Genomic DNA, 26295 nt, shown 5'->3' with positions numbered 1-26295 from the left:
CGGACGTCAGAATAGAGTGGTCTGCTTCTCGCGGGAGCTGAGCGGACGGTTGGATGGGCCTAGCCATTGTAGTAGTAGTAGAAGTAGTCGCCGCCGCCGGGGGAGAGTGAGTCGGTTAAGCTCCGACGTCGGGCGCAGCAGGTGAGGTGAAGGAGCAGGGATGGGGGTGGCAGACCTCTAATTGCCTCGCGGTAAGAAAAAATCAGCTGGATTTAGGGTTCGGGAAGCCTCCCTTGAGGGGTGAGACCGAGGTGGTGGCCGTAGTCTCTGGTTCCTTTGCCCGTAAAAGGGAGATTGAGTGGTAAGGAAGACTCGAAGCGACCGGAGCCCATAAAAGATGGACGCCGGGTATCTGGATGGTGGGCTCGTGTTTTAGGATCCGGGGGTATTAAAATAAGCCTCCTTTATTGATAACCTGCGGGGTGTGTATGGGGGAACCGAAGGATATTTGGGGGTGGGTCTGTTTCTTTCGCTAAAATCCAGACGTGTATGTCGTGTGTGTGCGCCCTCTTTCTATTGGTGGTAAGCGCGCTCGAGTGTAGAAGAGCCAAATTGTGGGAGAAATTACAGTTTTGAAAACTGTAACTCTTAGGACGTCTCGTAGTTTAAGGGGAATGGGCACCAACAAATAGGAGGGAGTCGGTGAGGGTAGGTTTTTTCGAGCGGAGATCTCAGGAGGATTAATACTTGGGAGAGTTTTTGTAAGGTTGCTAGCTGGGCTGTGAGGATGCTTGTTGGGTGGCATTGCGGGTAATGGTATTGCCCTAGTGTGCCAGCTAGAATGGCATGCCAGGTGCTGGTCCAACGTGGACAAGCGTGTGAAGGATGACGGGATGTATGTGTGATGGTTCTGAGGGAGACTCTGCTAATGGCAATTGAGGCTGGGCACTGCTCTTTTTAGATACGATGGGGCCGAGGGAGATGAGGTAAGCGATTTCTGTTGTGGCAAACGTGGAACAAGCCGTTACCGAGGATGAAAAATAAGCAATTTGGCGCCGAGGATGGAGATTTCCTGTTAACTTCCACGCATCTGGTAATCCTAATTAGCTCTGGAGGGCTTGTGTGTGTGGCAGTTCCTGCGAAAATTTGCTTGTCATGACTCACTCATTCTGTTTTGTGCAATTCTGTAGTGTGGGCTATCGTTTGTACTTTTTGTTGCTTTTAGAGCTAATGAAGTGTTGATCCTATTAAGAAACCGTATTAGGGATGTAGTATGCCATGTTTTGCCAAAAGCTTGTGCTGTATTGTTTCAATACTGTTAATGGAAAATTCACTTGAAAGATTGGATTGTATTTAGATAGTAAGTTGCAGTGTGAACAAAGCAATCATAATTTGCCTTGTGGTGAAAGTCTTGTTTTGGGGGGTTTGGATGGCTACCCTGTAATTTATTTCAACACTTGGTATCCAGAGAGAAGGTTTTCAAGATGTTTAATGTTTATCTTCATAAATTGTTTTATATTCATAGTGTACACGTCAGTTACTGTGGGTATTACACTATGAAATAATAGAAGGAGAATCACAAATTATATTAACCATATTACTAAAAGAAAATCCAGTACATTCTAATGGTTCTACCTGCCATCATTTTTTCAGTTTACCATGTATTTTGTGATCCTTGAGTAATAATTGTAATTCTTTATTTTCTTAATTTAAATTTTAGTGTTTTGAATACTATTTTTAAAGCATTGGTTAGCACTCTAGTGATTCCACATTAACAGAAGTTTGAGTAGGGGAAATTTCCAGTCAGTCTTTTAGCATTCCAGAATCAGCTTTCCAGGACTGCCTGTCTTTAAGAAAGAATCGGAGACAGTGTGAGGAATTTCCCCTTCTCTCTTTCGTTAGTGGAAACCTTCTAGTGGAGAGTCACATTGGATGTTACCTGTTCTTTTTTTTTTTTAGAAAACTTTATTAAAGCATTTTAAAAATATACATAAAAACTAAAAAGATTGAACAAAGAAGCCTACAAAGAAAAAGAAACAGAACTAAAAAGGTGTGAAAAAACACAAAACAAACCACTACAAAGTGCCTTCCAACTTTCTACAACAAAGATATACATAAATCAGTATCAATCCCTTACTCCAATTCATATTATAGTAAACATTTCTATAAAGCATTTACATTCTCATTACGTTCCCTACATTACCCTCTCAATTAAAGAAAAACATATAAAATCCTTCAAACATAATTTGGAACAAACATAATTTGGAACAATTAATATAGTAACAAAAACTATCCTTCACTATAATTTCCTCCTATCTGCCAACTAAACTATCATTAACCAAAAATATAAAAATTATCCAAGCAGCATAAACATTTCTCTAAACCCTTAAAAAACCATCCTGATAACCACATTTAAACAATAAGCTAGGCATTTACCAAAAATGTAAGAATTTTCAAAACAGCATAACCATTTATCCAAACCTTCAAGAAACCATCCTGATAAACACATTTAGACAATTATCCCACTTCAAAGTAAACCAAGGCATTTACATGTCTTGTTGATTTCAAAATCTATAACCTGCTTTAAGGTAAAGGTAGAGGTTTCCCTTGACATTAAGTCCAGTCGTGTCCGACTCTAGGGGGCGGTGCTCATCTCCGTTTCAAAGCCGAAGAGCTGGCGTTTGTCCGTAGACCCTTCCGTGGTCATGTGGCCGGCATGACTACACGGAACGCTGTTACCTGCCTGCCGAAGCGGTACCTATTACTCTACTCACATTTGCATGTTTTCGAACTGCTAGGTTGGCAGGAGCTGGGACAAGCAATGGGAGCTCACCCCGTCATGCGGATTCCAGCCGCCAACCTTCCGATTGGCAAGCTCAGCAGCTCAGCGGTTTAACCCGCAGCGCCACCGCGTCCCTCACAACCTGCTTTAAACAGCCCAAATATTTGTCCAAAATCTTCCAGCCTCTAGAGTTTAATTCTCTTTCTTGATCATGGTGTGGTGGCAACACTGTCTTCTTATCTTCAATTTTCCTTTGACTGTTTAAATGTAAGTCACCAATTCTCATCTTTTTCTTTGGAGAAACTACTTTACTCTTAAGGTAGTTTTCAGCCTTATCAGTTTCTCTTGATTCTTGTGACAACTTGGACTCCACAAATTCTGAGAAATGCTCCAAGACTTGAATAAGAGCATTGTAGAGATCTTTAAATATCAAATTAATTTCCTCCATATTTCTTAACAGTAAAATAGATTATGGTGCCCTCGAGTGCCTCAGGAAGGTAAAGTTGTTAACACTGTTAATTGAACACTCTCTCCAGCCTTTTTATTTCCGGTATGGCCAGTCAGGAAAATAAAAAGTAATAACAAACAGCATTACCATGGGAAAGTGAAAGCAAATAGATCAGAACTCCAATCTGCAGATCCAACAAAGAAGAGAAAGTTTTATATTCCTCAAATCACTTTAATAAAACTATTAAAAACACAAAATTCTTTAAATCTCAATTTAACAAATTATATATAAAAAGCCAAATTACCAAGTTATTAATTTTCAAAAATAATGACAGTCACCAAGAGATTCCGCATTTCTTTGTTGTAGAAAGCCTCTCTTTGGTAAAATTCAAACAAAAAAAACCTTAGTGCTGTAGAAATGGGGTGGGCAGCTTTAAGGTCCATTTTGGCTTCAGAGCAGCTTGGGAAGATGATGATGGCTTACCAGTCAATTGTGAAACGCCATTTTGTGGTCTTCTGGCTGTGACCAGCCATCTGGAGAATACATGGGGTGCTTCCTGGGGTTCTCAATCTGGAGAACACTTCTGGGCTTCAAGGAAGCCTGCCTGAGCCCAAGAAAACAAGCCACTCTGACAGGTCTGCAGACAGTAGAAAAGACCAGATCAAGCTACCATTGTCCCCACTGGAAGTCCAGATCTTACTTGTTCTTTTGATACCATCTATAACTTTATGAAGCTTCTAACAGATGTAACTTTACTCCTTAAGTAGATTAAAAAATAGTCCTTTGGGTTATATTGTCTAACAAAAGTTGCCTTTTTTTTTGTTAAGTAGTAATTAGTGGGTTTGCTTGAATTGATAATTCTTAAAAATTCAGTATTTTTACTATTCCAGAGATTCAGACTAATATTTAAAATTGTACGATTTATCAGAAAAGATATAAGATTACATTCCTGAAGTAATACACAAAAACAAATGTCTTTTAAAATACTTAGGTACTTATGTTTCAGTGAGCAATCCTTTATCTTCTAAATTATAAATCATAAAATGTACAATTTCATTGTTATTGTGAAAAATACCAGGATTATTTCTACATATGTCTGTTTTCTTCATTTGCTACTTATAAAAAAAACCCTATGACTTCAATTTTCCTTTAAAGGCTCTCAATGATTGAGGTATTTGTGGCCATTACACTATTGTAGTATGATCCCATTCTATTTGATGCCTCTGCCTTATTTTGGGTTATGTTCATTCAACACAATTTGTACAAATTTGAATTCTCCTTATCTGATACATCTTAGTTAAAATAAGATAAGAGTTGTTTGCCCCCTAAAGTCAGATTGACCAGTTTCCTGCTGTGGCCTATACTGGGTTTATACTTATTTGCCTTTAATTTGTATTGATTTTTTATTTTGTAATGATGCAAGGGTCTCTAACAAGATAATTCCTAATTCTTTCATAACTACAACTACTGCTTTGAATAATCACTTTATCAAGTATAATATAAGGAATATATGCCCATCTAATCTACTAAGGCAGTCTCTTTACTTATCAGCAGAACATATTAAAATTCAGTTTAAAGTGTCTAAAACATACAGATTTGTAGTTAATTGTAAATAGCTTTCTTTCTATGAGCTGTGGTATTTGGCATTATGTTTGTGTTTACTTCACTTAATCAGAACACAAAGTGGACTTGTTGGTATTGCCTTTATTTGATCTAAAATATATCTTTTACATTTGAGGGCTGTTATGTTAGGCTTGTTTGTTATCATTGAACAGGCCTGTATGCCTAAGTTTTAAAACATTTCCTCCTTAGCTTTCCCAGAAGTTTCCCTATCAGATTGGCTTATTCTGGCATTTTATCTAAGCAGACAGACACATCTGGGCAGTTGGACAAATTTGAGAGCAAAGCAGTACACAGCAGCAATTCACTATTAGTATTTTCTAAGACTGCCTGTGGGGGCTACCAAACATCTAGGAGTGCTTTCTAAGAAAGAAAGATAATTTTAAAATCTGGTATGTTGCTTAACAGCATGCTAGCTCCCTCTTTAACTTTGTTTAAAATATTTTTTTTAAAAATAGAATGTAATGGTGTCCAGAATGGCATGTGCCAAAGGCAGTCTTTACAAGAATATTTCTACCTAGCTGCCATGTCTGCGGTCTGTGAAACCATCCAGTGAGAAATAAATTGACTATGGCTGATCTCAAGGGTATTATTTTCTGTGGGGAAAAAAAGATAGTAAGGCCCATTTGCTATTACCGAACAAGACTAGTTTCTCATGCAGACATTGTTTCTGTCAAATAGTGGTGATGAATGAGTATATTTTCATGTACCTGCTTAGATTTCTCAAAGCCCTTAATAAACTAGCCAGATTCTCTGTAGTAAACCAGAATGGGCTCTGTTTGGTTTTGAACTAACCAGTTATAGCTTATTTTAAAAAGGTTATACGCACTATGGTTTAGTGCAGTTGATATGGAACTATAGTTATGCAAATAAAGCCTTGTTTAAGGTTGTAGGTAAATTCTGGTAGAAGTTATTTTTAAACCAGGATATTCCATTTACTTGTAATGATCAGATTATGTTATTAGTTTTAGGTTGATATTTATTGAAAAAATCATTTTGTATAAATCCTTAAATTTATTTTAAAATAATCAAAGTTTTTAACTGTTGAATGGAATTTCATTTTAATTACCCTCTGTTAGGAAGTGTCAGAGAAATACACCATATTCCTTCTTGTAATACTTTAAGGAAAGATTGGTGAAATTATATTCCTGACTGCAAATTAGCTTCCAGTTGACTAGAAATAGTAGTTGAAGTTCTTGTAAAAATTTTCCTTTGTTGCAGCTCCCTTTTATTCTAGCATATTTACGTATGTTAGGGGGTCGAAGTTTTAATTTCCATTGTTAGATTCTATCCGAATAGTATCTAAAGTCAGAATTTTGGTGAAATCTAAGGCTGAGGTCATAGTCATGCTAAGCAATGGTTTATTTATCCATGGCTTAGCAAATAAATTATAATTATTTGGACATTGCAATATGCGAAGCCACAAACCATGGTTCATAGTCACAGCAACTGGGCAAAGACAACATACTTAATCAAAGACACCACATTATGACAGCAAATTATGAAAACTGTTTTAATCTTAAATTGTACTGGTAAGTTGTATATTTGCAAACTCTACTTTTTAGTAATTAACAAAGAACAAATAAAAAGATGCTACTACCACAGTAGAAGTGGGACGCGGTGGCGCTGCGGGTTAAACCGCTGAGCTGTCAATCGGAAGGTCGGTGGTTCGAAACCGCGCGGCGGGGTGAGCTCCCGTTGCTCGTCCCAGCTCCTGCACACCAAGCAGTTCGAAAACATGCAAATGTGAGTAGATTAATTGGTACCGCTTCGGCGGGAAGGTAACGGCGTTCCGTGAGTCATGCTGGCCACATGACCCGGAAGTGTCCTATGGACAACGCCGGCTCCAAGGCTTTGAAATGGAGATGAGCACCGCCCCCTGGAGTCGGACACGACTGGACTTTACGTCAAGGGAAACCTTTACCTTTACCTTTTACCACAGTAGAGTTGCATTTATTCAGATTAAAACTATATCCATGTATATTGTTCAACATACTTTAAAACATGCCATCTTAGAGCTTTCATTGCCACCCCTCTTCTTAAACATCCTTCCCATTAAAACTAAAATGTTTTTGGTATCTTGACACATAGCCTAGATATACTATATTTATAGATGTTCTTTGAAATAAGCAATTTTATTTATTTTAAAATAAAAATAACAAAAAAACCTTAAAATTGGTTATGGTACTCTATGAAGGTTTAATCTTAAATTCTGCTTTTTTATTGACCTGTGCTTATTAGGATACTTCTAATATACTGTTTACCATTATAATTTTTAGAATGAAATGTAGATAGTTAAGGAAAGATGATTAGTTTCTCAAATTTACTTTCCTATGCTGTTAAAACTTCTTGATTTTTTTTAAAGTATCTCTGTTGTATATTTGGATATTCAAAAAAGTGTGTAAAATAATTATAGATAAACATATTGGAGACTGAAGTGGTATATCAGTATCAATTCATATTTCTGAAAGCTTGGCTCTGGTCTCTGATTTAAGAGACGTTTGTGTTTGATGGTTCACGTTGCTTCTATTGTTCCTCTTTTCCTTTAGCTCATGTGAATTCCAGTCTTTTAGCAAGGTATGAATAAGACTAACCACAGGTATGTGCTCATGTTCTACAAGCCATCGTTGGTTGCCCTTCCTGGTTCCTTCAGGCAATGTGGAGGTATGTGATTGGCTGGATCCAAGAGATGGCTAAATGCTTCTTTGAGAGAGGACATGATCCTGTCTGTCTTGAAAAAGGTGGTGGTCACTCTGTTGAAGAAAGTCCTTGTTGGAGAATTATTGCCTTATCTCAACCTCCCTTTCTTGGAGAAGATTATTCAGATGGTATTGGTGACTCAGCTATGAAGAACCCTTAATGAAGTGGTTTATCTTGATGCTTTTCAATCCAGATTCAGGAGTTTCTGATACCACCTATCATGGTATCCTACTGGACTGCCTTTGGGATAAAGGCTTGAAGCTACCTTTCTGCAAACCTGCTCTTACCTTAGTGGGTACTTTCTACTGGTACTGGTGGGTAAGGAGTAGTCAGGGTAGCAGTTGCTCTAGCACATCTATATGAAGCTACTGAGAGAGGTTATATATTGCTTCAGGGTGAGGTATCTTGACTACATTGATGATAGTCAGCTTTTAATTGGCACTCCAAACCTGGCTGGCAATGCTGTGGAAGTCTAACCCAGTTTGTGGAGCTTTTGATGGGTATAAACAAGCTTAGATTTAATCCCAACATGATGGAATTTTTGTATTTCCAGAAACAGCATGGTTTCATGATAGCTGCAGTGTTAGCTCTGGATAGGGTCACCAACTTTATCCAGTGTTACATCTGTAAGCTGATGCTCATGTAACAATGGTTTCCATTGTTCTTCCCATGCATGACTCTGTTTCTGTCCCACTCCAGAGGTTCTAGTAACTTTCATGCAGTTGGGATATGCAGAAGAGAAATATGGCAAGTATTCTGCCAGGAGGCACAATTGAGTACAACTCCATATATTCAAAGTTTTCTCAGCATTTGTCAGTGCTAAATACCCAGAATATTTTCATTTAGTTTAGAACTCACATTTTTTCAAGTTTCTCCAGAGTTGCATTCTGATTTAGAGATCACTCTTTATTGTTTCCTTGTGTATTTGTCACTGTTTCCAGGATTTTTTAATTTTAAAAGCTGAATTTGGATTCTGGATATCTACTTACGTATAATGGAACTGTGTGAATGTTATAATGCTTTTCTTTGAACATGTAAATAAGGTTGATAATGGGAATAGTTTCATGTTAGAGGCTTCCCAGTCCCATTCCACCCTTGGTCTTTAACTAAAATTGATTTAACATCTTCCAGCTCTGAGCCTTCCAGTGACATCAAGTACATTGTCTCCTGTGGCCTGCTGGCAGGCCAGGAGGCTGATTTGCAGTCCCTAACCTAGTAGAACCTGCTCACCCCAGTCTATGGTGACAGGATGTGGCTTTTTAATTTGCCAGCCATATTTGGAGATTTCATGGATTAAGCCTTGGGCCTTTTGCATATTGAGCAATGTCCCCTCAATTTTTTAGCATGCCTTGGAGAGCTGTTTTATTTGCACCCTGAGATCTGAATAAAGCCGACAGATCTTAAGTGTGAAAAAGATTAGTATGACATAGATGTAGGACAGTAGTTGTGTGGCTGCTCTGTGAAGGCTTTGGTAGTTGCTGTGCAATTGGGAAATAGTCATGATTGTTTTGATAAGTCATAGACAGGTGCTGCATCCCTGTGCATTCCATAGCATCTCCAAGTTGAATCCAGAGCTTTGAAGAAGTCATAATATGGGCACAAACACACACACACACACACACACACACATATATATATATATATATATATATATATATATATATATATCATTTTGCAAATATATTGCACATATATTGAAAAATAGACTTTCACAAACTGCATTCTGTTTGCTGGGATTAGACCAGAAACTTTTTTTCTTTGTTTTTCTGACCTGTTATTTGAAATAGATTTTTCTTTGCACTGGTGTAGCTGAAATATACTGGTGGAAGAAACACTGTGCTTAGAATAATTAGCATATCTCTTGCTCGTTTTGCACATGCAATTTCTTGATATAAATTTCTCTTGGCAGTTGTCTGTTTCTCCTGTGTTTTAAACAAATGGCACAGGACTTTTACGAAGAGTCTTTTGGTGTGAATTCCTGTCCAGGCAAATTACCATATGCTGAATGAATTCTAATGTTTCTGCTGCACTGAAAACCTAAAAAATGAGGCATGAAAGATAGGTGACAGAAGAAACATTTCAGATGCTTTATTAGTTTATTAAAATCTGACAAGCCGGCAGGGCTAGAAATAGCTTCACAGATGGCACTTGGCAGTATACCAAGCAGCTCTTTCCTTATGCGTTCCATACACTATCCATCAAATATGCCAGCCAATGGAGGCTTAGAAAAAAGGAAATGGTAAGCATCAATTCAGCTTACTGGAGGCTGCGAGGTCAGACGTCAGTGCTGCACTGTGCATGGCTGAGTCAGTGGCTGTGAGAAAATGAATTAATATGTTGGGGGCTTGCCTCTCTGAGCACTTAATGGACTGAAAAGCTGTAACAGGATTGTTACCTTTGAGATGGAGAAGAAAAGAGGATGCTAGAAAGTGAGGCTAATAATGCCATGGAGTATTGAGAGGAGAATGGAAATAACAAATATGCTGAACTTAGCAAGTAATGCCAGAGGATGCTGAACTGGCTTCTAAACCTGCAGCCTGGAGAGGAGCAGATTTCCTTTGTACTTTGTTTTCAACATTTTCTCCATGTTTTTGTGTTCCTGCCCTTTTCTACAGAAAAAGCAGGTGCGTATCTGTTAACAATTCGATATAGTTATATTTAACTGAAAAGGGAATATGTAAAGGAGATGAATAATTCTTTGTGTAATTGATCTCTTGAAATATCTATATGATAAAGAGAAGTTGTGTGACCATGGATCTAAAAAAATGGCTATAATATAAATAGAAATGTTATTGGTGGGACTTTGGGACATATTGCTTAGCTTAAGTGAGCAAAAATAGAACATGTATGAAACAATGTATCAAAAGGGGCTATTTTTAAAGTTTTGATGATTGTTTAGCTTTAGCTAGATTACTAGTTTTTTCCCTATTTGATGGTCTGCTAGGTCAAGTGTTATAAAAGTAACATTTATAGTTTCAAATCCACTCTGGTTCCTTTAATAAGGAAGTAAAAAGGTGGTTTATGAGAGTAAGATGCAAGTTAGGTCATATCAGTCCTTACATTTCTCAACAGTATGACAATGGATCACATCTTTTTACAAAGATTACTTTTTGGTTTCTCTTCATGATGTTAGGCATTTTTCCAACTGTTATGGATGGTCCTTAATTTATTGATTTGAATATTTTATAATAAATGACAGTTTCATAATACAGGAACTACTTCATGAGAGCATCTCTAAAGTTACATGTGTTGCATGTGTATTTTATCAAGATGTTTCTGGCATATGTGATTGGTTGACCAGTAAATTGGTATCAGCAAGCCATGTTATAGATTGCTGAATGTAAATAGCTTGGATCAGCTGTCACCCAGACACAATCTGAAGAATGTGCTATATAGTAACAACATTGTATTATAACAACAATATATAGGTTGAGCAGACCATCACCCAGTCAGGTTGGGCTTAGGTAGAAGTCTGTACTACAGATGCCCATGTGTTAGAGTGTTATAATGGAGACTTATAAAGTATTCTGTTTGGATTTATAGTTGACATGGGTTTTCTGGGGGGAAAAAGTGAGAAACTGAAATCTGATCTAGCAAAATAGTCCATTTAATAAAACCAAAATGTGGCATATAATTTAACATGTTTTATAAATGTCTCAAAGGTTTGCTTTTCTCATTAAACAAAATGTGATGGAACTGAAATATTTGAGAATGGGAAATCATAGCCTGTTTACTGGGATGTAAATGTTCAAATAAACCAAAATTTTACTTGGCAGTATTTTTTTCTTGGAATGAAATGTCCTTGAGCACAAATCACTTTCATACTTTACAGACTTTTTAAAAAAAAGAAAAAATAAAGACAGTAGTAGCAGTTGACTAATAGGAATTTGGCAAAAGAAAGGAATTATACAAGATAAGATCAAAACCTAATGGGAAGGAAAGTTGAATAATGCAAGTGGTTGAACATTACATTATAATGCTGCTGATTCAGTGTTATTTTGTAAACATTTCCTGTGTTTTTTTTCATACACACACACACGCACAGACCCTATAACTTTTGGAAGGTTAGGACTATTTAATTTCCAATATAAAAGTGAAATAGATTCACTCTGAAGGCTTAGTTTAGTCATTCTCACCAAAACAGCAAGCTTTTCTATTTTCATTACTATTTAAACATTTTGTTTTTAGGAATCTTAAAAGTTAAATTGATAATGACATTGTTTGAGCAAATGTCTCCCCTTGTAATGAACATTTTTCTTTCCCTTGGAAATTTACCCAGATGTCTTCTCGGTATATTGCTCAGAATCCTGAGCAAATTTGGGGGGGAGGGTCTGCAGGCAAGAGAAAATCCATTCCCTTAATGGATTCCATTCAGTTGGCTGATGAGAACATTGGACACGCTATTGTTTTTGAGAAAATTTTTGTAGCATGATTACTATCTCTCTAGAGGTTTTGTTACTTGAGTAGGAAGCATTTTATCTGAGTCATCAGGCATGCTTCCTGTAGCATGTGTTTACCGTAGATATATCCAAGTATTAATATGCATGAACTTGGCTTGCGTTTGGAAATCGCTGAAGAGGATTGTGTTTCATTATGTGGGTTTTGTAAGATCGCTGTTGAGCCAAATTGACTTTTCTGGAGTGAACAAAAGCTGAGCGTTTCATCCAATGCTATGGCAAGCAGATTTCTGCTCCTATAATTGAAGCTTCCTATTTTTTCTTTCTGTATCACTTTTCCCTATCCTAGAATACCTAGAACTAATTAGGTGGACAGAGGGATGGAAATAAAAAGGGGAAATCACTCACTAGCTATTACATCAGTGGATACCCACAACTGGATTTCATATATCTCTACAAATAGATGCAAGATGCCTAATTACTTGATGAAACTATTCTGTTTCCCTTGGCTAAATTGCAGAGTTTTTAAGTTATCTTTTTATTCCCTGTTCTAGAGTTTGAGATATATTTCCCCCTACTGACACTTTTCCTTAAGCAGCTTATAGGTTTGGAAAATGACTTCAAAAAAGCAGTTTAGCATTCAGGAAAGGGATGAGAAATAATAAATGAGTTTTTTCAGTATGCTTTCACATTTTCTGTCTCTGTTTTCAGTAGGACATGGGGTGCATTTTTATAATGTGAAACTTCTGAAATGTGGTGCTTTATTTGTGGTTTGTTAGTTAAGAACAAATTCCACTTTCCCAAGATCTTGTCATTCTTAATTTTAGGCATATTTCAGCCATGCATCGATCCACACAGAATATGTAAAGTCACTGGAGTGAAAATTACTTTAAAATGCAGAAGCAGGAATATATGCTAGTTAGATTAAAAATATTGCTATTTCAGAGGGAAAAGTTTCTTTTATGTGTGAGACAAGTAAGAACTTCCTGATAAATGTGTCTTTATATCTGTAAAAAGATAATTTCTCTTTATTGTTTCTGAAGAGATGTGATAACTTTTCCAAATTTTTAATCTAAATTTCCATGTTCAACATATAATACCATCAAATACATATTCTAGTTATATTCAGGATACTGTTATATTTTAGCTTAGTTCTCTTGATTGAAAAACTCCAGTCCTGTTAATGAAATTGTAAAAACTGAGAATCCATTTTAATAAATTAGAAAATATGTCTTTACATATGTCTTTTACTACAGGCTAAGCAATCAGTGAAAGCTTTGATTTGATAGAATACATACCCATTTGTCTAACTTATCAGTTATAGCTGATATTATCAATGCTTTCCAAGATCTGTTTAGCTATACTAATATATAAAATTAATTCTATACTAATGAATCAAAATTTAACCTGTAATTTTCTGAAGAGCTGCTGTAAAAGGTCACAGTCATCTGGCATCTGCATGTTATACTAAAGAATGTTTCCTTCTTCCTTTTGACATTTCTAAGAGTAGTTATATGAAGTATTAAAGTTTTGGAGGATGATATTCTTCTTTATCATTAACTAAAAGGAGTTTTGTTTTTCCTTACTACCTAGTGTAACATTGTTTTTAAAATTCCAAATGTATTCCTTGGTGCTAAATGTACTGGTACTAATATTTTTCTACTGAGACCTTATTGTCATTGATTTCATTTTCTTCCTCCATTCAGTTTTAAAATTAACACAGGAAAAATATTAAATTTTAAGCAGACAAAGGTTTTTAGTGTCATCAACAAAACCTTTTCAGAAATAGTTAACAAATAATTTTTACCCATTAGAACTCTGAAAAGTATGTGATCAATTAAAATGAAATTTAAACATAGCTGTTTATATACACCTCTGTGCAGATATCATGTATTCTGCTTTTAACTCTAGTTTGTGTATTTTAGAGCAGTTTCTTTTGTTCAGAATTTAAAAACTCCTATATACATTTAGTTGTTAAACAGTATAATTTGTACTGCTTTTATAAACCTGCAAACCTTTTTATGGATGATCAGTTGAGTATTTTTATGAATCTATTCAGTTATCCAATGAAGAGAGTTTTGCTTGACATTACCAACATTGCAGTTCTAGGGTCCACGAGCAAGGGCCATTAAACTTAACAGGACTTGGACATGAAAACATACACATAACACTAAATAGCAAGGGAAATTCAGTGCTCACCAGTAACATTTTAAGAATTACTAGTTTGTTTTTATTACCATTGCTAATTCGTGTAATTTTGACTTCATTCTCAGATGATTTTACTTTAACACGAGAAATGTTATATTAGCTTTAACATACTGGTTTAACATAGTTAAATACTTCTGTAACTTTACTTTTGTTATTTTAAATTTGTAGCTAAGTGAATACTTCAACATTAGTTTCTCTTTTCTCTTCATATCCCATTTCCCTGATCTACTTAAAGTAATGCAGGATGAAGATAGGAGTGAGGGGTCTGGAGTTCAACGTGCTACCAGTGACTTGCCTCCCCCCTCCCCTTTTTTAATTGCAGAAAAATCTGTAGTTCTGTGCATCTATAGACAATTGGAACTGTAGTGATATTGATCCCAAAGTCTGATGCCTTCAGTATAATAGAGATGCTCAGTAGGATAAAAATTATGCTGATGCTGCTCTTTATACAGCAGTTCTGAATTTAATTAGTTATTTTCTAAATGGATCTGTTCTCTGAATATATACACTTTCTCTGAAGTGGCTTTTCCTTTCAGCCCTGAATTGTACTGACTATTTCAGATATTATTGTAACCAATTTCAGTATTTTTGAAAGATAGTGTTTGGGTTAGCTTGGCCTTGCCAGAATTTCATGCCCTCCAGTTGTGGGCTTCCTGCATATCTGGGGGTTGTTGGTTGTAGAGGGCCACAGGATGTCGCAAGAATATGCAGTTTTTGATCCCTACAGTATTGTATAAAGGAAAGATGCAGTCTTCATATAGGAAGCTAGATGAGGTGTAAATTCTGAGAAGTTTATGGCATCTGAATTTAAAGTTTCCTGAAATAGTCAAAAGCCCAAAACATGGAAATAATCTAGATTTGATTTTGCTGCTGCTGTCACAATTGCCTCAAGTGAGAACGAAGCCAGAGGTTATGGTGAAAGACTGTGACCTGGAAGCCAAGTATGTTTCCTTCAGTTCTTGTGTGTTTAAGAGGTTACTGAACTTGAAAGGCAATATAGTACTGTATTTTTCTGGTACCTGTCTTACTGTTTTTTTATTGGTTTAATAGAAGGTTGCCAGGCCAAATACAATTTTAATAGCCTAATTGGTTAGCATTTTACTTTCATATTAAGCAGTTAGTAAAATTTTCAGTTCTATATAGCCTGAAATATTCAGCTAGTTTTTATTTTTTCAAACAGAAGCAGTTTGATATTTCTGTGGAAAAGGGAAAAAATTAAAATAATAATCTTAAATTTTGAATTAAACTTGACATACTTCATAATGTAAAATGTATTTATATTACATGATTTGCATGATATCTCAGCCAAAAGACTCCATGTGGCTTACATACTTAAAACATCTATAAAACTATAAAAATCTCAAAACAGTTAAAAGATAAATAAGCCTAGTTGGTAACACATGGCAACAGTGTCTACAGTAAATTAATATCTGAAAGACTGGAGAAAGAGGATTATTTTTATTTCTTTCCTCAGCAGGAAGCCATCCATATGTGGGCGGGGGTCAAGCTGTTTCATAGGGAAGACAAATTTATTGGTCCCTGCCCCCGTAGCTCCATAGGGGTTGAGGATATACAACTTGTAATCACCATTCAAATGTTAGGACAGATTCTGCCAGGAACATACAGTCTTATAAGTAATAATCACACTTTAATTTTCCTCAGAAACCTATCGGCAGCCAGTACACTGGTTAAAAATGAGGTATTATTTTGTGAATCAATCTACATTTGTTTGCACATGGACTAACACATTCTGTACAAACTCAAGTATCTTAATCAAAAGGCAACCTCATGCCCCAGAATGTTGCAATAGTTGAGATGTGATGAAGCATGAATTTCTGGCAGCCTTCAGGCATCAGATCAGGACTTCCATTGCATATCTGGTTTGGTTCATTTTGTTTCCAAGGCATTTTCCAACTCTTTATGTACATGTTGTCAGGGTGCTATGAAAAAGTGAAAATTTTGCCATATAGATACGACTTTCCCACAAGCAGTGTGCCTCTTTCTAAACTCTTCAGGAAGGAGGTTAATAGACTGAGATTGAAAAAACAAACATTCACAATTTAAGATCTGTTTTATATTGACTGCTATTGAAATATTCTAAATGCTATCTCAACATGTTCACTTGTCTTCTAGTACTTCATCTCGTCTTGTTAAGGGTGATTGCAGCAAAATGAGTCTTCATGGAGCTAGTGGTGGGCATGAAAGGTCAAGAGACAGAAGAAGGTCAAGTGATAGATCACGTGACTCATCCCATGAACGTCTTGAGTCTCAGCTCACTCCATGCATCAGAAATGTTACCTCACCAACAAGACAACACCAAGGAGGTATATCATAACTATCTGTTTAAAATAAGTTTTTTACTAGAAATTAAGTATCTTTGCCAAAGATCAGACCTTTTCACTTGAGGTTAAATCTAGGGTTCTTTGTGTCACAAACCTAAAATGTGAAAGCACAAAAATTAACATTGTTCAGAATCTCATTGGGAGTATGAATACTCATTCTGCATTTAATATCTCTAATTTGTGTGGAAGTAAACATTACAGAGATTACTTAAGCCTTGCATACAGAAATGTTTGGGTACAATACCACATGTTTATGTTCTGTTTGGTATGCTCTGTTGAGGGCTAAGCATAAAAACTGGTTCTGTGGCATTCTTCAGCCTGTGATCTTCCAGATGTTCTGGGTACCATCAACCCTTTTGTGATAGAGCATGTAATCCAAACTATCTGGAGGGCACCAAATTAGGGAAGATTGGCCTATGGTATCTCAAATTTTAGAATTATTTAGAAGTCTCATGATCCCATTGCTGGATTATACTAGTTATTCCCTCTTGTATTATTCCCCTTTTCCATTCCATCCTCAATAGTCAGTGTAGCATTAGGCAGAGAAAGCTAGGAGACTACCTCCTTTCTCTGTCACATCATGAGATGGTGCATTGAGTTCCTACTACCACCAAACTAAAATCCAAAGGTAAGTTTGGCTTAATACAGAAAAAATGTTGCCTTTGTAATATGCTTTTGAGATATATATTCTGATACTGCACCTCAGTATTAAATATTTGTATTGCTTTTCATTACAGAACGTGAGAAGGATCATAGCTCATCTCGACCAAGCAGCCCTCGTCCTCAGAAAGCTTCTCCAAATGGTTCCAGCAGCAGTCTAGGAAACAGTAGTAGAAATAGCAGCCAGTCAAGTTCGGATGGGAGTTGCAAGAATGCTGGAGAAATGGTTTTTGTGTATGAGAATGCAAAAGAGGGAGCTCGGAATATAAGAACTTCAGAGAGAGTAACACTTATAGTGGACAACACTCGATTTGTTGTAGATCCTTCTGTTTTTACTGCACAGCCAAATACAATGTTGGGCAGGTTGGCATTGCTTTTTATTGCATGTATATCATCAGGTGTCCCTCTAAATCATGGCTAAGAACAAATGTCTTAGTATTGTGAAATACTTTTGATTTCACTCTTTGTTGCTTCTGTCAAACATTTGAGTGCAACATTTCAGGTGCAATTAGTCTCCATTAGTCTGTATTACTGTATCATGAAGTACAACTTAGCTGTTGGGTGGTTTATTTTTAGACAAGCCTATCCTTGGTTCAGTTACTAGAAATAAAACACCTCATGATTTTTTTCTGCAGTAGTTACTTTTCAAATAACACCTTTGTTAATTTGAAATTACCTGGTGTAAATTTTTTCAATGAAGTATCAAATTCATTATGGACTAGTATATGTGATGATAATGTGTACATTGACAGGACATTCATCTATAGTAAGAGACCATTTTTCATACCAAGGGCTGCACTTGTCCTTTGATATGCTAGGAGCCTCATTTGAAAGAATAGAAGGGGCAGAGAAGGGAAGGTATAAAGTAACTAAACAAAACAGCTGATTTAATTTACATGTAAACTTAAGTAAAATGTAACACTGTTATTATAGTTATATATTTAATAATGTCCCTGTCATGTTAAGCATAATGTTGGGCAACTTTTGAGAATTTGTTGTATTTCTTTACCGCCCATCTTGTAATGACGACTCTGGGTGGTTTACAACAGTTAAAAATAGAGAAATAACATTATTAAAATAAAACAATATAAATATACATATAAATGCATACAAATATATAATATTTATACTTCATTAAAAATAATCACTGAAAAGATACTTAAAACATTTTTTTAATTACTGTTTTGGCTTCTGAAGGCTCTGAAGAATAGCCTAATAATACTACTGGTGTGCATGGATGAAAAGTTTTGTCTCTCTTTAGCAGTTAAATTTAGGGGTGGATTTGAATGTTTTTTCTTACACGTCAATTTCCACCCAAACCATTGTTAAATGTTGCAAAACAAATCTATGAAGGCTAGCAATAAGACTTCTGTCATTGATTGTTTTAAGTTTAGAGATGGATGTTTTTAAATTAATTCATACTTTGCATGCATCAAAATATACTAAACATTTCAAAATAATTTTTTTCTTTGGAAATATGGACACTGTCTCTTGCAAAGTCTGCAAGTTCCTAACAGTACATATTCTGAACTTCCTATAATTCTTTCTAAAATTTTAACAAATTTAATTCAAACACTGATAAACTGTGTACATTTAAAATGGATTTTGAGTAAAATATTTTTTCCCCATATATAGGATGTTTGGTTCAGGAAGGGAACATAACTTCACCCGGCCCAATGAAAAAGGAGAATATGAAGTGGCTGAAGGAATTGGTTCCACTGTGTTTCGTGCTATCCTGGTGAGATCTCGTAAGATTCTGTTCTTCCCACGTTCACCATTTCACATGAGATTAAAAAAGTGGGAAATCATTTTTATAAAAGCTTAGTCTAAGCATCTGTACTTTATTTAAACGGTATTGTGGGTACTACTGGGAGGTACAGATAATTACGCAGTTTTTCAAAATCTTGAAAAATCCAGGGATAAAGAATTTGGCTATAAGTCTGTGATTTTCAAACTTCTCTGTTCAGGGAACTCATCTAATCTGGCTGAATGTTAAAGGATTCTCGGTTTACTTGAGATACTGGCCATTCCTGTTGGGCTTACCATCTATGTGCTACCTTCTGGAACATGGCAGTGCATTGTTGAGGAAAGCCAGCAATAGTGGACAAGCTATTTTTCATAAAATGTATTTATGATTACTAATATATTACTAATATATTAATTGAGAAGACTTTAAAGTGCCCCCGCAAAACACCAGAGTTCCTCAATTCCTCAACTATCTTATTTGTAAGTATGGAAATGGAAGACCGAAGTTGAGAGACAGACAGAATGAAGATATTAAAATCTTTGGCTGATAACATTTCTGAGGGGAGAGACACTTCCTAGAATTCATTAGGCATAAGTTTTTAATGGAGTTAGCAAAGCAATTTGAATTGCAGTCAGAATTTAATTGGTGTCCACTATTGTTCCAGTTCTACAGTAGTCTCTTCTCAGTCTGCATACAACAGAGAGATTGCTTTTTTCTGCAACACCACTGGATGCCCAGTTTTGTTTGCAGTAGCAGAAGAACATGCCAGGATTTGGAAAAACGGAAGGGCTTGTTCTGTAAGAATTAAATGTTTTCTCACAAATCAGTTTTTTTTTTAATTTAAGGATTACTACAAGACTGGGGTGATACGTTGTCCTGATGGAATATCTATTCCTGAACTACGAGAAGCGTGTGACTATCTCTGTATTTCTTTTGATTATAGTACTATCAAATGTAGAGACCTCAGTAAGTATAACATGGCTGTTAACTTCACGTATGTACATTTTAAGCTGCTGTTTTCTGGCTATAAACTATTTTAAGTGTAACATTTGAGCATTTATCAATTTTAACGTTATAAAATGGTGATTGTGTTTAGTAATATATTTTGTAGTTATACCTGTTAAATGTATAGAGGCTTTATTTATGAAATTTTCAGTCATAGACCAGCATAATTTAGTATAAAACAGAGCGGTTTACAACCAACAACTGCATATATCTGAACTGTAAAAAGGAAAAATACTTAAAAGTAGTTAGCAATACTATTACAAATGTCTAAAATTATTAAATGTTTGTACTGACTATATAGAAGAAAAGATGCAATATAAAATATATTTTTAAAAAATATTTGTAAGAACTAGAAAAATATTACTGAACATAAGCTATCTAAGCTATGGAATATAGAGCTAAAACTTAGCATTAATAGCACAAAACTATGAACATCATCACTCTAAAAACTACATGTAGGAATCAATATCAGGACTACCAGAGCTGTTAAAAGGGATTGTAGTCTAATAAACAGGCATATCTTGAGCTCTGTAACCTGTAAACCTTTTAATTAGTGGAGAGGTTAGAGCATTTCCAATGTGTATATGCTGAAGGAGAACCTGCTCAGTAGATTCAGCTTCCGTAAACTTTCAGAGACCTAAATGTCCCAAGAACAGGATTTTCCTGTACCTTTCCTCCAAAACAGCCAAAGGAAGAGTATTGCACTGTGCAAAAGTAGCATCCCTTCTGTGTTTGGATACTTACTTGAGTAAGATGCGCTGGGGTTGCTACTGTATGCCTGAACTGTTGATACAAGGGAGAATTGGAACACTACTCAGATTATCCTGGTGCTTTATATCTATTACTGTGGTTGATCACACAGTCTGCCAGATGTTTAGACTGGATTTGGCATTTTTGTCCACCTATCAAGTCCTTCCCAAGGACCTGAGATAGGCAGATACTGTTTAATAATATTAACGGTATTGTTGCAGGATGTAAGCTGTTCCAAGTCAAGCTGCCATTATTATTATTATTATTTACAACAACATGAAATCACAGCTGCCAGTTCTTTAGATGGTGTTGGCCTTCATTCTTCCCAAGTACCTAGGGTGTTGTATCAGCGTAGTATATGTGCAGACCCAAGCAGTGTGGCCTTTTGTAATTGACAGATGGAAATTTTGTCAATGTGCAGGTTTTCTAAGTGCTGTCCAAGGTTTTTTGGAATGGCACCCAGTGTGCCGATAACCACTGGGACTACCACTGCTGGCTTATTATTATATTCTGTGTGTGTGTGTGTGTAGGTAGGTTGGTCAAGGCAGTGAACGTACCTAATGCTCCTGCCTCCTATTTTCCCCACAACAACTCTTTGAGGTGGGTTGCGCTGAGAGAGACTGACTGGCCCAAGTTCACCCAGCTGGCTTTCATGCCTAAGGGAAGCCTAGAACTCAGAGTTTCCTGGATTCTAGACCAGCACATGAACCACTACACCAAACTGGCTCTCAACATTTGCTGCTTCAGCCCAGAGCTGGCCTGATCAAATCTCAAGGATAGTAAATAAGAAGGGAGGGAGTCCTAGATAACCTAATTTCTCTACCAGGGATTGCTTCCAGACAGACTGGAATCCATCCTCCAAAGTTAAAAAGACTGGACCTGGCAAGCAAAAATATATTTTTAGCTAGTAGCTTAATATTAATATCCATATTTTAGCTTCCACTCACAGCAGCCTATAGATGTAGGGTAGCATTTTGTGACATGGGGGTCCTGGAATACTGAGTTTAAAAAATTAAGATTAGACTTGCTCCAGAGGGCCAAAGTAAGATATGGACCCAGTGTCCCCCGCAGAGCAACTATGCCAGTGTTCTTGCTTTAAATAACCTTAAGGCAGCAGGTAAATTACTAGCCCCTTTTGTTTGCTGTATTAAGGATAGCAGATACAATCCTTTGTGTAGTATAGGAAGCATGAAACTTCCTATTACTAGAAGAATGAAAAACATTTAAAGGATGTTACCTGCTCAAATAAGTATCTATTTGCCAGGCATGACTTTTGAGGTGCCCGCAAAACTAATGATTTTGGTCTTGGTGTGTTAATTCTTGTTTTACATTTTTTTGGTCCAAAAAAATGCAAGTCAGAGATGCCTTGTAAACATCAATTCAGTGCTTTCTTGTTCCAAGCCCAGAACCAAGGTAACATATTTAAAGCATTTGATCATCATTTAGCAATTACAAGAACCATGAGATGTTGCACCTCTGTTCTGCCAAAGTTCGTAATAGTTTTATTGGAACAACTAATAATGGCCCATCTGCCATTCAGCTCACTGTTTTTATGAACAGACAGTGATGAATTTGATGGCTTTGATTTCAGGTGCTCTCATGCATGAATTATCAAATGATGGTGCTCGGAAACAGTTTGAATTTTACCTTGAAGAAATGATACTGCCACTGATGGTAGCCAGTGCTCAGAGTGGGGAAAGAGAGTGCCATATTGTAGTGCTGACTGATGATGATGTTGTTGATTGGGATGAAGAGTACCCACCACAAATGGGAGAAGAATATTCACAAAGTAAGTCAGTTGGCTCCTCTTTAATTGAATTTGGCTTTGGACTTAATTAATTAATTAGGTGGCTGTGGTGCACCATTTCTAAAGAACAAAACATGAACTTAAAGCAACCTTCTTCAGTAAACCTGCAGTGAAAAGTATTCATTTACAAATTGAATTGTAAAGAAAAGAAACATAAATGTTTCATTCCCTTTTCTATGTGATTGTATTATGCATTTTTAAAATATATACACTGCATCAATATGAAGACTGTACTCCAAAAATAGGTAATGCCAGGGGCTATTCTGGGAGAGGGATTCAGGAATTCAAAATGGTTTCTTAAGCATCTTCAAGCTTGATGTATCCATTTGCTTCTTTACCTGCCCCCCTCCCCCCACCGATACAATAATGTTCATATATCAGACTTTAAGCCAATGCAGCCATTATAGTTTTTTTAATGGGAATTGAGTACATTGATTGTGTAGTGTTCCCCTGTCAAATCTGTTATTTGGAGAATTGTAAATATATTTGGCGTATGATCACATAATCTCACTTGAGTGTGCAAGGTCACAGATGTAGTCACTGTAGGAGGCATACTGGACAGGACTACAATGCTTGGGTCACTCCTCAGTCCAGTAATACCTGGATTCTTAGATAATATAAATAATACTGTGCATATTTTAAGACTGGTTCAGAATGCTTAGTTGTTTTATTTACCACTATTGTGTTTTGGTGAAATGTGTATATAGCTTATTCATTTCATGAAATTTATTTTCTCTCCAGTTATTTATAGCACAAAGTTGTACAGGTTCTTCAAGTATATTGAGAACAGAGATGTGGCCAAATCAGTACTGAAGGAAAGAGGTCTTAAGAAGATTCGATTAGGTATAGAAGGTAAGATGATTTGATATTGTTGTCTAATCCAACATGTAGTGAAAAACTAGCATGTAGACACATGATCTAAAATCACAGTGGAATAAGAGGGACTACAGTTAGTTCTTGGTTAATGATGGCAATTGGGACCAGAATTAAAACGTGACATCACATGACTGTGCCACTCAGCAATGGCAGTTCCAGCAGTTCTGGCTGCTGTCATTAAGTGAATCCTGTGCCATTGTTAAGCGCAATGTCACATGGTTGCCACTTGCAGCTACCTGCCTGCTTCCCCATTGACTTTGCTGGTCAGAAGCCAGCACTGAACGTCGCAAATGGTGATCGTGTGACCACAGGGATGCTGCAACAGCCAGAACCTCGAGGACCGGTCATAAGTACCCCTCGTTCAGCACCGTCCTAATTTCAGCTCGTTCAAGCTGAACGAATGGTTGTTAAACAAGGGCCTACTGTAATACTAGAACATGGTGACTTCGAAAAAGGAAATAGTCTTGGCAGTCACTAGCTGTATTGTCCTTTCTTCAGTACCATGTTTTATCCTGGTAAACAATAGTTCTGCTTAAGTTTAAGGAGTATTATACAGAAACATAGCTTGAAATTTCAACATAGAATGTATGGTGTATCTCTTGTGATGTGAATCTAATTACAAAAAGGATTTTGGAAGTACAGAGTGGCAATAAAGCTGAAATGAAGAGGGGGAAGAAGGAATGATAACAGAATGGTATCCCTTAAAATATGCTGAGTAAATGTTTTGTTGAATAAATGTATTCTACCTCAGACTCCTCAGACATTGAATGAAATGTATACATTTTATTGGTTATTTTTTTTAGGTTATCCCACATACAAAGAAAAAGTTAAGAAGCGACCTGGTGGGAGACCAGAGGTAATCTATAATTATGTCCAAAGACCTTTCATAAGGATGTCATGGGAGAAGGAAGAAGGGAAAAGTCGCCATGTTGACTTCCAGTGTGTGAAAAGTAAATCAATCACCAACCTAGCAGCAGCTGCAGCAGACATTCCCCAGGACCAGCTAGTGGTGATGCACCCCACTCCCCAGGTGGATGAGCTAGATATTTTACCAATTCATCCTCAACCCAGCAACAGTGATACGGATCCTGAAGGACAGAACTTGCCACTCTGATTCAAACTGTTGGTTAAACAAAAGCATGCTATTATAAAAAAAAAAATTGAAGATGCTGTAATGAGCTCATACTGCACTGCAATTCCAGCTTCTCTCCATTGTGTAATGAACATAAAATGTTTCAGGATATTGCAGTATGGACTTAACAAAGACCAAAGTGGGATCTGATTATGGTTTGTAGGAGTACATATGTAACATCATGAGGTTCAGTTACATACCTGCATTTGTCTCCCAGTAAGTAGCTTGTGTGGTATTGGTTGTATGGTGGACTGTTCTTAGCCTCAAACTCTTGTCAAAAACAGCAGGATTTGGACGCTATGGTTTATTCAGTATTTTGGTACTCAGTGGGCAAAATGCAGACTTAAAATTGATAGTGGCACTTTATAAATGGTGGACAAAAAATATTCTCAAAGCCATTTTTATAGTCTGGGTGCACAATGTTGACTCTAACAGAGTGCTTCTTTCAGAAACTTCCTATTCAGCAAAACGTAAATAGTTTCTTCTGAATAGAGGTAATAGCTTACTTGTTCTCTTACAAATGAGCACAGCGTTCTTGCCACTGGGACTTTTGGGTTGTGATCCAACAGCCTACTTTTTTCAGATTTATCCAGTGATTTTTTTTTTTTCATGTTTTGATGTGAGCCATGTTGAAGGGTCAGGAACAACTGATATGGGCTTTATCTTAAAAAAAATGCCTTATCTTAAATCTGTTCACAGAAATATTTATTTACTGAGAGGTTTTTCATATGTGTCATGGAATAGGACAATGCAAAATGTTCACTCTTCACTTAATAACTGATTGTAAACTCAAGTTTTTCATTCAAATAAAATTTCCATTATTTTAATATTAGCAGTAATATAATTTATTCATTATTCTGAAATGGGCAATTAACAAAAGAATCTAAATTCTTTACATTTCACACAAAAAATCATCAGGTCATCTTTCCCTCAGACCATTTAATATGAAGAAGCTTGCTTTCTCCAATTCTGTTTTCTAGGACTTTTCTTGAAAACTAATTAGGCAGAATGGGGCAATTCACAAGATTTTGGAAATTCTCATGATATAGTTGACTTGGGCCTGCTTTTGACTAGAATTGACTTCATCAAATCTTTTATAGAATTAAATTAATAACATTGGATTGGTTGACGGGGTCAATTGACCCTTGATATTTGTATAACATATTAAGATCATCTTCATTGACCAGTTAAATTTGTGAGAACAGGGCCATTGTCTTTAATAAGAATAAAATGAGCTGGCAGAACTTACCTAATTTTGCCACAATACTAAACCTTTCACAAGAGTTGAGGTTTAGAGGTTTTAGATGTATTGTGAATGGGAAACTTACGTACACTAGAGGCCTTTCCATAATGCCTGTATAGTACTTCTGAAATAATTTGGAAAAGCTGCTTCAGAGCATGCTTATGTCTGCAACACCTTAAAGCAACCATATAATCCTGGGAAAAATAATTGATTGCGTTGAAGAGTTGTTGATAAGTGCTATGATGAAGTGTTGCATAGCTCTACGTTATATACACTTCCTGGAATTTATGATCATTAGGTAATTAGTATGCAGAATTACATAAAATAGCATACATGTGAACATAATTAAAAGTTCAATTTAAGCAGCAAGAAAGGAAAGACATGCATTCTCTTTTGTCCAACTGATGCCTGATATTTTTCGCGCTTCCTGAATTTTTCTGTTCAGAATGAATGTTACCCTGTTAATTTGACTATACAGTGTCAACATGATTGATTGTTCCCCAATTTGATAATTGCCATTTGAATACCTGATGACCAGTGGTTTTCTGTGTGGATATATAGAATCATAAAGGTAGAAGGGAACTTGAAGGAAATCAAGTCTAGTTCCCTGCTCAGTGCAAAATTTATTGGAGCATCTC

General features: G+C 36.3%; 1 protein-coding gene across 2 annotated transcripts; it reads left to right on the top strand.

Moving 5' to 3' along the window:
- On the top strand, window positions 1–25241 carry BTBD10 (BTB domain containing 10). Of its 2 annotated transcripts, none has more exons than XM_063289490.1 (8): window positions 1–141; window positions 16229–16419; window positions 17175–17460; window positions 18733–18835; window positions 19690–19810; window positions 22191–22388; window positions 23148–23258; window positions 24086–25241. In XM_063289490.1, exons 2-8 carry the CDS (start codon window positions 16266–16268, stop codon window positions 24394–24396), a joined length of 1284 nt encoding a protein of 427 aa, XP_063145560.1. In that variant the 5' UTR covers window positions 1–141; window positions 16229–16265; the 3' UTR covers window positions 24397–25241. The 2 variants fall into 2 exon arrangements, with proteins under 2 accessions (XP_063145560.1, XP_063145559.1); XM_063289489.1 differs by lacking the exon at window positions 1–141 and adding an exon at window positions 9847–10114.
- The last annotated feature ends 1054 nt before the right edge of the window (window positions 25242–26295 follow it).

This window comes from Candoia aspera, chromosome 1 (assembly GCF_035149785.1).
Source record: "Candoia aspera isolate rCanAsp1 chromosome 1, rCanAsp1.hap2, whole genome shotgun sequence".
NCBI classification, from domain to species: Eukaryota; Metazoa; Chordata; class Lepidosauria; order Squamata; family Boidae; genus Candoia; species Candoia aspera.
This window is presented reverse-complemented; position numbering and strand designations above follow the sequence as displayed.